At 36.7% G+C, this 11,792-nt stretch overlaps 3 protein-coding genes across 4 annotated transcripts; 1 reads left to right on the top strand and 2 right to left on the bottom strand.

The window, feature by feature from the left end:
* Positions 1-474: 474 nt before the first annotated feature.
* LOC107556948 (proteasome subunit alpha type-2-like) lies at positions 475-5,655 on the bottom strand. Its single transcript, XM_016240218.1, has 7 exons — positions 5,652-5,655; positions 3,227-3,359; positions 1,733-1,855; positions 1,489-1,570; positions 1,281-1,354; positions 1,137-1,194; positions 475-753 (listed from the first exon to the last, which is right to left on the bottom strand). Exons 1-7 carry the CDS (start codon positions 5,653-5,655, stop codon positions 637-639), a joined length of 591 nt encoding a protein of 196 aa, XP_016095704.1. The 3' UTR covers positions 475-636.
* A 363-nt stretch (positions 5,656-6,018) lies between these two features.
* On the top strand, positions 6,019-8,929 carry LOC107556965 (coiled-coil domain-containing protein 127-like). The gene is made up of 3 exons (XM_016240235.1): positions 6,019-6,070; positions 6,869-6,995; positions 7,859-8,929. Exons 2-3 carry the CDS (start codon positions 6,878-6,880, stop codon positions 8,548-8,550), a joined length of 810 nt encoding a protein of 269 aa, XP_016095721.1. The 5' UTR covers positions 6,019-6,070; positions 6,869-6,877; the 3' UTR covers positions 8,551-8,929.
* Positions 8,930-8,947: 18 nt separating this feature from the next.
* LOC107556967 (telethonin-like) lies at positions 8,948-11,043 on the bottom strand. 2 transcript variants are annotated; one of them, XM_016240240.1, is made up of 3 exons: positions 10,964-11,043; positions 10,691-10,840; positions 8,948-9,725 (listed from the first exon to the last, which is right to left on the bottom strand). In XM_016240240.1, exons 2-3 carry the CDS (start codon positions 10,825-10,827, stop codon positions 9,323-9,325), a joined length of 540 nt encoding a protein of 179 aa, XP_016095726.1. In that variant the 5' UTR covers positions 10,828-10,840; positions 10,964-11,043; the 3' UTR covers positions 8,948-9,322. The 2 variants fall into 2 exon arrangements, with proteins under 2 accessions (XP_016095726.1, XP_016095725.1); XM_016240239.1 differs by lacking the exon at positions 10,964-11,043 and having other exon boundaries at positions 10,691-10,937.
* Positions 11,044-11,792: the final 749 nt, after the last annotated feature.

Below are 11,792 nucleotides of genomic sequence, written 5' to 3' on the forward strand. Positions count from 1 at the left end.
CAAGGCATAATACGAATGTCCTGGCGAGACAGAAACTAGAGCCGTTTAAGTGGCCCTAACAAATGTATTTTTTCAAATATAAATAAGTTATACAAATAAATGTGATTAAACTATAGAACAGACATTACTGGGCCTTTCACTGACAAAAAACATTGAGGCTTTAATATCCATACACGATTTTGCGTAGGAATACTGCTGGAAAGGAGTACCGGCTCATTTTTGGCGCGCCGTGAGTGACGCGGCGCTCAAGATTCTGATTGGCTGACGCAGGCCAAACCCCCTCATGAGTCATGAGCTTGTTTGGAGACTCAAAACACCGAAATGAGAACTTGAATGTCATATATATTTTCTAACTAGTCTTTTCAGATTAAAGTTATGATATAAAACCAGTATGCTAAGTATCCTCTGTTACATATAGTTCTCTTTTATGCACAACAGCACAAATGGAAACAGTCAACAGGCTTTCTAAAGACTTGTTTATTTGTTCCTTTAATAAGAAAGAACAGCAAAATATAAACAATACAACTTTCACTTATTTCCATGCCTTTACATTGCTCAAACTCATGAAGTACTAATGAAGTTGTACTAATGAAGACAAGACAATCAGTGCTCAATCGACAACTCGGAAAGATGATTTTAAGCAATGGCGGCTAGATAGTCTTTCACCTCCGCTGGGGTCAGTCGCCTAAATCCTGCTTCATTGCAGATTCCCACCTCAATGTTGTCCTCAGTCATTTGACCTTCAAAGCTTTCCTGTAACAAATGTAGTCTTAGTTAACACTGATGTTTGACATTTTAATCTCATGCAAACGGGGTCTAAAATAAACATTCAGCAAGTCAATTTGAGGCTTTGGCAAGTAAATAAAACACCACGCTTTGTGACAGTTACAGTTTCAGTGAGATATTGACTCTAGCTCGTTTGTCACAAATGCACAATGAAAAGCAGTTAGATAAAGAGATTTAATTGCTATAGGGAAATTATTTTTAATAATGTAACAGATAGTTTCACAGCTACCAAATATTTTAGCTTAGGACAAAAGTTAATCTTGGATCTTGTATGCAAATAATAATGGTATCTAATACATAATTGCAATTAAAAGACCTTTAGCAAATGCGGCTGGGTTGTAAATCATTACCTTAAGAGTCAGAATAGCAGTGTGAATCGCATCTTCCAGTTCCAGATCCTCGTTGTATCTAAAACAGGAAAATGAAACAAATGAGATGTTGTATGTTTAGGAAGACTAAAAGGGTCTTATGCTTTCAGTTATTACATTTTATACCTTTTTTCAAGGAATGTTTTCCCATTCACATAGTTCTTCCCCATCGCCGTGGCTTTCCATGCAAAGTATGCTCCCTTAAACAGATAAAAGTCAATCTTATTTTTCTAATACAGTGCATTATAAAGAGCTTAAATTTTAAGAGACAATTATTTTTCAGTTCAAATTTACAGATTACACTAATAAAATAATACCAAAGTGAATAGCATACCGAGGGGTCAGACTGGAAAAGGTACGGACGGTCTTCATCCCAGCCAGCAATCAGGAGTGACACGCCAAATGGCCGAACACCTCTGTGTCAAAACAATAACACAAACACACAAAATCTGCAAGTTATGCCATTGTCACTCTGGTAGATGCATACTCTCTTTAATTTGGCAAAACAGCAGTTTGTAGGGCAACTTCCAGAACAATTGTAACAGTGGTTAATTGTGCAATGAAGACATCACACATACCCTGATTGTGTGTACTCCTGCATAACAGAAGCCACCCTCTGAACAAGCTGGCCTGTAGGAATCGGCTCCTGATAGACCAGGTAGTACTGCTGAGCCAGCTTTCGTGCCCTTCGCACCAGAACCCTGCAGACATGATTAAAACACGTTACAACAAAACTCTTATTGAGCATCTTTGCCATATAATCCTACCTTTCTATTATAAGCACGACGATATGAAAAATCAGACATTAGAATAGTTGTTGTTTTTTTTCCAATGAAAATGGCCTCAAGATGCAGATCAGTTTGTTTCTTCATTGGAATGGATTTGGAGAAATTCAAAAAGAAGTTCTAATGAAGAAACAAACTCATTTACATCTTGAATGACCTCGGGGTGCGTACATTTTCATTTTTGGGTTCCATTAAATATTTAAAGGGATCATATGATGCGATTTCAATTTTTCCTTTCTCTTTGGAGTGTTACAAGTCAAGTCACACAAGCTCTTGGTACATAAAGAAGATCTGTAAAGTTGCAAACACTAAAGTCTCAAAACCAAAGAGATATTCTTTATAAAAGTTCAGAGTTAACCACGCCTACCTAAAATGGCTCGCTCTAACACGCCCCCACATACCTACATCACGATCTGGGAAGATTTGCATAACGCCTCCCAAATGTTCACGCAAAGAAAGAAGGCGTAACTTTTATTCTCGCTGTAGTATTGTTGTTGCCGCCGCCATGTCCTGAAGACGCTGTGTGCTTTCGCTGTCAACTTTCACCATGGACAAAGCGGAGTCCAGCCCGCCTCAGCTCACTCTAACACGCTAAGCCGGGGTTTCTGCTCACGCTAGGCCGCTGTGTTTTTCGTTGCCACTGATGATTCAAACGCGAGTTTAGGGCCGTAGAGTAGCACTTGTTGTTTGTCATTTCTCCGATCACAAATGCAGACAGTGTTTTATGTTTACACGGCACGATGCAACGCAACGCGTAAAAAGACAGTATAAGTCATTATAATCCGTAATTATGTCCCCACTGGATGCAACAAATGCCTCATTTATAATGGGTTTTAATGTTTTTGTCTCTTCGCTCCGGCCGGGACATGGCCTCACAATATGGTAAGGAGCATAACATTTCCGTCACATGCTTTAGATATTCGGCCAATCACAACACACTGGATAGCTGGCCAATCAGAGCACACCTCGCTTTTCAGACCGATGAGCTTTGTAAAAATCGACACGTTTCAAAAAGGCAGGGCATAGAGGAGAAACAATAATGTACAGTATGTGGAAAATAATGTGTTTTTTTAACTTTAAACCATATAAATACATTTCATTACACCAAATACACAAAATAATGATCTTTTTAGCAACATCATATGACCCCTTTAAAAACATTAAAACTATAGTTTTGAATGTCAACTACACTTTTTTTTTTATTTTTACAAGACAGCCTTGCACATGTTCTTTATATTAGGAATCATTATTATATAGCGTTTATTCATGTAGGCTCCAAATCCATACCTGTAGTCTGGACCCATGCCACTGTAGACCATACCGATGTGTTTGGTTATGGGCTCTACTTTGTGAACACTTTGCTCATCATACAGTATAGATTTCTGCTTCTTTTCCGTAGCCAGAACAACACCATTCGAAGCTGTGAAAAAGAAATAAGGATAAGTTAAAGTGACTTGCTATATAGACACAGTTCACAAAGCTCATAATAAGCACATGCTAAAACTATAAAGTTTTATAAATAATGCAAAGACCAGACCAGAGGTAGGCAAGTTCGGTCCTAGAGAGCCGCAGTCCTGCAGAGTTCAACTCCAACCCTAATCAAACACACCTGAACAAGCTAATCAATGTCTTCAGGATTACTAAGGCTATAGGTAGGTGAGTGTTTTTTTCAGGGTTGGAGCTGAACTCTTTTTATTTTACCCCCACTAATTAAAACCATGTAATAATATAAAACATTTATTGGTTTGCTCTTTAATATTTTGAACATATATTGCCCTCACCCGCTCAGAATGAAGCAGAATTTCTTTTATAACGCTGTACTACAAATCCCAGAATGCACGGGTGCAGAAGCATGCGCAGGCGCAGTAGGTCTTTTAGAGCGGTGGCCGTGAGGATGTTAGGTCTGTAACGTTACGTGTTAAATTAAACGGACATAAAACACCGCACATAATGTTATTATCGGGTTTACTTCAGTTTCTCGGACGTTCTCTGCAGCGTGAATATTTTGAACATATATTGCCCTCACCCGCTCAGAATGAAGCAGAATTTCTTTTATAACGCTGTACTACAAATCCCAGAATGCACGGGTGCAGAAGCATGCGCAGGCGCAGTAGGTCTTTTAGAGCGGTGGCCGTGAGGATGTTAAGTCTGTAACGTTACGTGTTAAATTAAACGGACATAAAACACCACACATAATGTTATTATCGGGTTTACTTCAGTTTCTCGGACGTTCTCTGCAGCGTCAATAGAACGCAACAGGAAACGCCCTTATTGGTTTAACATGTAACTGCTGTAAAATAAAGACTTTTGGGAAATAAAAATCAGAGTTTCATATTCATTAACTATTTTGTGATTATGCTTCAGTTAGCATTTTAATAGATCAGTCATCATTTTTTATACCCTTGTTTTAGTGGTTTATAACAGTCCTTGGCTCGGTTCTTGTAATGTTGTAGTTGAAAGATGAGTGATAGAGATAGATAGAGAGGCTATTGTCCACAATACTATATAAAATGATACAAGATAAATTAATTGATTTAAAAATTTTAAAATATGCAATGTGATACTGTACCATATTGTGAATAATAAGAGTTAACATGGCTAATTAGAAGATCAATGCTATCTTAAGTCATTATCATACACCTATTGTGGAGGGTTTCATGGTTAAAGCCAGAAAAGGGTTGAAATTCTGATTCTGATTCTGAAATGTTAAAATAACTTTCAATGTTATACTGTGCTGTAGTAAACAGCAGTTTATCCTTCTTTTATATTTCTTTTCTTTTCCAGTACAACATTGAGCCGTGTCCAGAGTGTGGCAACATGAAACTAAAGCATACTCTGTGTGGATTCTGCTTTGAAAAGGTCAGGAAGGAGACGGCAATGATACGAAAGCAAATCTCCATCATGGACGGCGGACCTCTCAATGCTCCTGCTGTAGAGTCTGTTGTTTTGTATGAAAATGAAAATCCCTCTGAAGCAGATAAGGACAAGAGAATAATAGAACGCAACAGGAAACGCCCTTATTGGTTTAACATGTAACTGCTGTAAAATAAAGACTTTTGTGAAATAAAAATCAGAGTTTCATATTCATTAACTATTTTGTGATTATGCTTCAGTTAGCATTTTAATAGATCAGTCATCATTTTTTATACCCTTGTTTTAGTGGTTTATAACAGTCCTTGGCTCGGTTCTTGTAATATTGTAGTTGAAAGATGAGTGATAGAGATAGATAGAGAGGCTATTGTCCACAATACTATATAAAATGATACAAGATAAATTAATTGATTTAAAAATATGCAATGTGATACTGTACCATATTGTGAATAATAAGAGTTAACATGGCTAATTAGAAGATCAATGCTATCTTAAGTCATTATCATACACCTATTGTGGAGGGTTTCATGGTTAAAGCCAGAAAAGGGTTGAAATTCTGATTCTGATTCTGAAATGAAAGTTAAAAGTAATTTAAAAAAAAAAATAGGATGAACGGGACCCCAATGTGAAGCAGACTGGCAGATGATCAGTGGGTATCAAAGTCACATGACAGTGTAAACCATGTTACCTTTATCCTGTTTAATATCAAAACAACATTCTTATTTTAACTGATGATCATTTATGCACACCATTGTAGAAATCCATATAAAAACATGGTATTACTATAGTGCATATTCAAAAATAGTCATTTTTTAAAAAAATTATCAAAGAGCTTTATTACGCATAACTAAGAGATCTCACTGTAATTCAAAGGAACTCCGACCTCTTCTGCCCATCAGTCTGCGCAACTCCTGCGCATTTGCTAGAACGTAGAATCTAAATGAGCCGCTCTCAGGACTATACCAATGTGTCACTATAGTTTAGGGGTGTTCAAAACTCAAAACAACTGCATTTCTATAGTTTGTGTAAATAAAGATTTATCTATATGACCACTTAATAATAAGTACTTTAAAGACCAATTAATTTAAAGACTACTTCTAATTGTATACGATGTATTTACTATGTATATTCTAATAATAAACGTACAAGCTCCCCTATAAAATGATAAATGGACTGTTGGGTGTTTTTAATGGCATTGCATAATCGTCCAAGGCAAGCTGTCCGGAAGGAACTCATACAGAAGACTTTAGATTGTTCAAGGTAAGCTAAGAAACAAAACAGTCAAATGATAACAAATCTATATAATCTAGAAGTTGTTAAATAAGTGTGTTTCAGTTTAAATGCACCTTCTGGAGAAATACATTCATCATCTTTTGCAGGGTTGCAGCGTTAGCAGTGTTGTGTTGCAGGTCGCTGATGTCATGACATTTAGATAGATAGACAGACAGACAGACAGACAGACAGATAGATAGATAGATAGTAGGGGTGTAACTGTACACAAACATGATTCATGGTGAAACATGGTTTCGGTACAGCAGAGGGAAAAACTAAACATAACATAGCTTTTTTTTTAATTAAACAGTGGTTAATGAACAAATTGCTCTTTCATTAATTAAATTCAATTATAATTACAATTTTCCAAACTTAAATTTCATTACTATTTATTTTTAAATATAATAATCAGCACTCAACTTTAAAAATAAATTGTATGCAAACATGTAAATTGCACATAATGTAGTTTTTAAATTAACTTCTAAATGATAACATTTCTGTTTGTTGTTAAAATATATTCATTTACATAGTGGCTGTCATAACTTGTTTTGTAACAGATTTATTTAAACATACATTAAATAATTAAGACATCACTAACAGGTAAAGTCTATATAGTCTAATATTTAGCTCTTCTCTAGACTTCATTTCTCTAGCAAACTAACAAGCTGTGGACACTGAGGACTTCATGTGTGCAGTGACACACTGTGACAAAACAGCACCTTACTGAACTTGAAAAGAGATCTTCATCCTCAGCCCATTAAGTACATTCTTTCACTGTTTTATCAGGGTTTCTCCATGAACAACCTGAACAATCCTCCTAGATGGAATATTAGACCAGAGCCCGCTGGAGGAGATGACGGGGGCAGATGGAATTATGCCCTGCTGGTGCCCATGATCGGGCTGGCAGCATTTCGTTAGTGTTTTACATACTTTTACAACTCAAGGCTCATACACCATCACAAATGTCTTGAATGAGTGTGTACTATATTATACTAGATAAAATGCTTTATAGGTTCAATTAAATCTGGGTTTTTAGGGGGGGGGTTGCACAAACAATCATTATAATAAATTCATTCATGTAATAACATTTTCATTCCCACGTTCACTTAAGTATACATGTTGAGAAATAGATCAACAGCTCCTTTATATAATCAGCTCCTCATCTTAATGAGTGCTCAATAAACATCCTAATTTTAATCTAAAAATGCTCTAAATCTGCTACAAATTATTAGAACTACGATTGCTTTTTAGTGTTGATTTATGTGTATTGTATGTAGGTTGTGTTGATAAATATAGTTATTTTAGTATTATATAGTATTTCATTTTGTTAATGTAATATTATTATTTATATACTACTGTATTATTTATCAATATTTTGAGTTAGTTTTTTTTTTATCATTTTCCGTTTTAATTTTTGTAATTTTATCTGCTTTTGCTTTTTTTAATTAGTTTTTTATATTTCTATTTAGTTTTAATTTATTATTAGTTTTAGTAATTTTAGTACTTCAGCCTATTTTATTTTTATATATTTTTATTTCAGCTTAATAAAAAAAGAATAGTTTTAGGTAACATTTTAATTAACCATTTTAATTAACAAAAAGGTTAATAAATAAATATATGATTTCATTACATAATTTGTAATAGATTGAAAGCAATTTATGTGGTATTATTTTGCTTTAACGTATATGTCAAAAGTAATGTTCTCCTTAAATTGATTTGGTCTCTCTTTCCAAAGAGATTTAACACTTAAGATATCGGTGGGTGTATTTTGGATAGGTTGGATATGGACTCGAGAATCACAGAGTCAGATCCAAGATGTGAAGAACAAGTACGACAGCGACATGACAGCCATTACCAGAGACCTGGAGCTGAAGTACAGTCAGACGCTGACGGAAAACCGGCGGACAGCAGCACACCTGGAGGTGGAGCTTGAAAAGGAACGCCAGCGCGTTCAGGGCTACAAGAAAGCCCTGATCTCTCAGAGTCAGCAGCTTATGGAGGAACGGAAGCAGCTTCAGCAGGAACGCCAGGATCTGGAGGAGGAGAAGAACCGTCTGCTGCAGTCTGGAGTGGCCAGGGTGGCGCTGCGGAAAGCCCTGCAGCGAGAGGAGGACTGGCAGCGCAGGGCTCAGGCTCTGCTACAGGAACTGGAGGTGAAGCTGGTGGAGAGGCAGGAAGCTTTCTGCAGCATCCTGTTGCCACGGGAACATCGTCTGGAGATGGAGAAGAATCTTCTGTTGAAGGTGGCTAAAGACCCGGTGGGTGCCGAGCTGAACCTTGAAGAAGATCTCAGGGACATTTTTAAGAAAGACAGACACTGTGCAGATTTACTGAACATGGATAAGCGAAAGAATGGGAATTTGATGTGGCTGTATCTCAGGTACTGGCAGCTCCAGGTCACCCTGCAGAAACACAAGAGGGCAGAAGAGACGCTAAAAGGGGCATCGCCAAACTCCAGCAGACCTTGACGAGTGTAGATCTCTATATAAAACAAGAAGAATTTTCTTCCTTAAATGTTTTCCTTTGCTTATCCAAGGTATCCCCGTGATTTATTTATCAACTATTTATGATGCCAAACTTTTTTGTGAAACCACTTGAGCCTTGAGTCTTTGACAATCACGCCAGAACATGAAAGTGTATATTTTCTTTGGCAAAATTTTTGTGCTTCTCAGCTCTATTTTTCTTTTCTTTCAGTTCAATCGATCATGTAGAAAGCAGAAGAAACGGATGATTTCATATTTGTTGCATTACTGATGAACTTTATTAGGCAAATTATTCATTTAACTAACATGTACCACAAACATAAAAATTATGTGTAATAAATGTTTTCTGACAAGAAAGAATTTATTACAGTTTGAAAGTGTTTATTTAAAAGATTTATTTCCAAGAACTAGCTGTTTTGAACAGATGATGATTGTTTTTAGAATATTCAGGTTTAAGACCATTACTAAATATTTCCTATTTCCCCATTTATTTTGTTTTGCAAGGATTTGGACACTTAAGGCACATTTAGAAAATGAATAATGTTATTGTGTTAACACACCAAGTGGCATTTATTGTAAATAAATACTTGAAGCACAGCATTTTCCTTTGATAAGGTTTCGCTGGTAGTCTCAGCTGAAAACAAATTGTGAGCATATGGGGCTCTTGAAGGCTTTGGTATTTAAGTATGAGTGAGGTCACCCACCATACTTGTCACTGTATCCGTGTCAATGATGGCAGACAGCTTTCATCAGCTCATCATTCTCTTCGCTGGAAGCTGAGTGTGTCTCGTGGTGGAGAGATGAGGCTGGACACTCTGAAGTTTGGACTCCTGGGTTGGATTACCATTGGCTTATGTTCGGTGATGGACGAGACCTCTCTCTTCTGAAGGCAAACTCCATTTAAACTAGTCTCAGAGTCCATGGTGGATTTTGTTCTGGAGGGAGAGGGCTCACGGATAATGTCAGGCTGTGTGACATCTCTGGGCACAAATATTGGTATTGGAAGAGTGTTTCTGTAAGGTAAACAATATTCCTGCAGTGGCTCCCCATCTCTCCCCATGTGAATTGTTTGGTTTAGGAAACATCTCACTGAGAAATGAACCACTTGCTTGCTTTCATAGCTCTCCTTTCTCATTGAGTCCTTTTCAACAAGTGTCATCCTGTGAAGCGGGACTTGTAAAAGTTAGTAAAAAGCAAATTACATAAAGAAATGAATGCTTTTATTCAGTAAGGATGCATAAAATAGTTTAAAGTGACAGCAGAGACATTTATAATATTAAATATTGTTCTTTTGAACATTTATAATTAAAAATGCTCTTTTGAACTGTCTATTTATCAAATAATCCTCAAAAAAAAAAAAAAAAGAAATGTTTCTTGAGCATCTAATCAGCATATTAGAATGATTTCTGAAGGATCATGTGGCACTGAAGAATGGCGTAATGATGAAAATCCAGTTTGTTGTCACAGGAATAAATTACTTTTTATATTAAAATAGAAAATGGTTCACATTAGTACATTTTCATAATATTACTGTTTTTACAGTACTTTTCATAAAATGAATGCATTCTTGGTGAGCATAAGAAAAAAAACAAAAACAAGAATTTGCCTGGATTTTTCGTTTTATTTTTACGCTTGAATGAAACACCCCTTTTCTGCTGATTGGTCAAGCAAAGATCAAATGGTGCCGTCATCATGTCTTCTTCAGGTCCGTGCAACAGAATAATAGTCCTCTGCTGCTATAGCCTAGTTAAAGTGTTTATTGCAATTACAGTTCATCTCTCTCATCAAACAACCAGTCTAACAAATGGCTTGACACAAACCGGACTGTGGCAGTGCCTAGACAGGGCTTACTTCTGTGTAGGCAATGGTGTCGTTTTCTCATGTTTCTGTTTTCAGTCAAAAAACGAATGAACGCAACGTACACGGACCTTCAAAGCACCATAAAAGTCCATTCAACTTGTGCGCTATAGCTTGTGTAACTATTGTATAGCTTGTGTAACTATTATATAACTTGTGAACAGCAAAAGAGCAAGTAAATATTAACATTTTTAATTTTGGGGTGAAGTATTCCTTTAAAGCCACTTAATATCTGCAAATACAACACATAGAAAACAGAAATGCATACTTGTATTCGGGTCTTGTCTCCATCAGTAGGTCTAACCAGGTGGCCTCATATGATTCTCTGGCAATCTCATCAGTCTCCTGAAAATCATTGTAGGAGTTCAGCAGATATGACCTGGGCTTCCTGCTCAGGCAATGCATCTCATCCAGCGAGCTGTCAAAAAAATAGAAGCCAAATTAAAACTGGATTAAGAGAGTTATCTGTAAGATCTTCTGATAAAGGCTGCTGTTTCCCTCCCTGTGTCTGTTCCTGTGTCTTATAAATAGCATTTGTTACTATTTTTACTCCCTGCCATCAACCCCACAAGAGCCTCTTCAGATTGGTGTAGTTTGACGAGGTGGGAAAATGACTAATCCTGCAACCATTTAACTGATATGCAAGACTCACAGCTTGCTACAGTGTCAAAGGACCCATCTGATCTCAGATTTCCTGTTGTGTGTGCGTCAAAACATTATGGTTATTGCTGATAGCAACAAAACTAGATGCTGACTGTCATGGTACCATGACCTAAAAATGTTAACGTAAAATGCAATATACACTATATTTGTGGTATATAATCTACAGTTTGAAGCAAAGTAACCTTTAAAAGTCCATACAAAGCATCCACAATGTTCTGAAAAGATAAAAATAGAAAAAGGTGCTGATATCTCTGACACTCATTTCGTGTTTAAGGGTCCTTGCTGTCTCTCTCGCTTGTCAGCTCCTGTGCAGAAGCCGCACAGCATTATTATCTCACACTGTGGCATTTAGAGCAGCATGTCAAACTCAAACATTCTGTCTGATTGATGTTCTGTAGGTGTGATGTATAGTATCCATCACTCAACAGTATGAACAATCATTTCTCGAGTTTACTGATGAAAGAGGCCTCTCTTCGACATGGAGATTCCTGCAAGACGATTGTTAAATTTGGCCTCAACATGCATCACCCTGTCATACAAAAGTTTAAAGCAACTGTATGTAGTTTTGTGGATTTTTGCGACTTTGGAGCCCCTTACAGTGAAGTACTTGGAATTTACTGTTGTGAATAATACTGTTGTAACTACAGTGGGTAGCTGTACATGTGCATTTGTTGCTACCATAAAGCAATTTGTCATTTTTGTGAAAT

Source organism: Sinocyclocheilus grahami, unplaced genomic scaffold, assembly GCF_001515645.1.
Source record: "Sinocyclocheilus grahami isolate Dianchi unplaced genomic scaffold, SAMN03320097.WGS_v1.1 scaffold585.1, whole genome shotgun sequence".
NCBI lineage: Eukaryota > Metazoa > Chordata > Actinopteri > Cypriniformes > Cyprinidae > Sinocyclocheilus > Sinocyclocheilus grahami.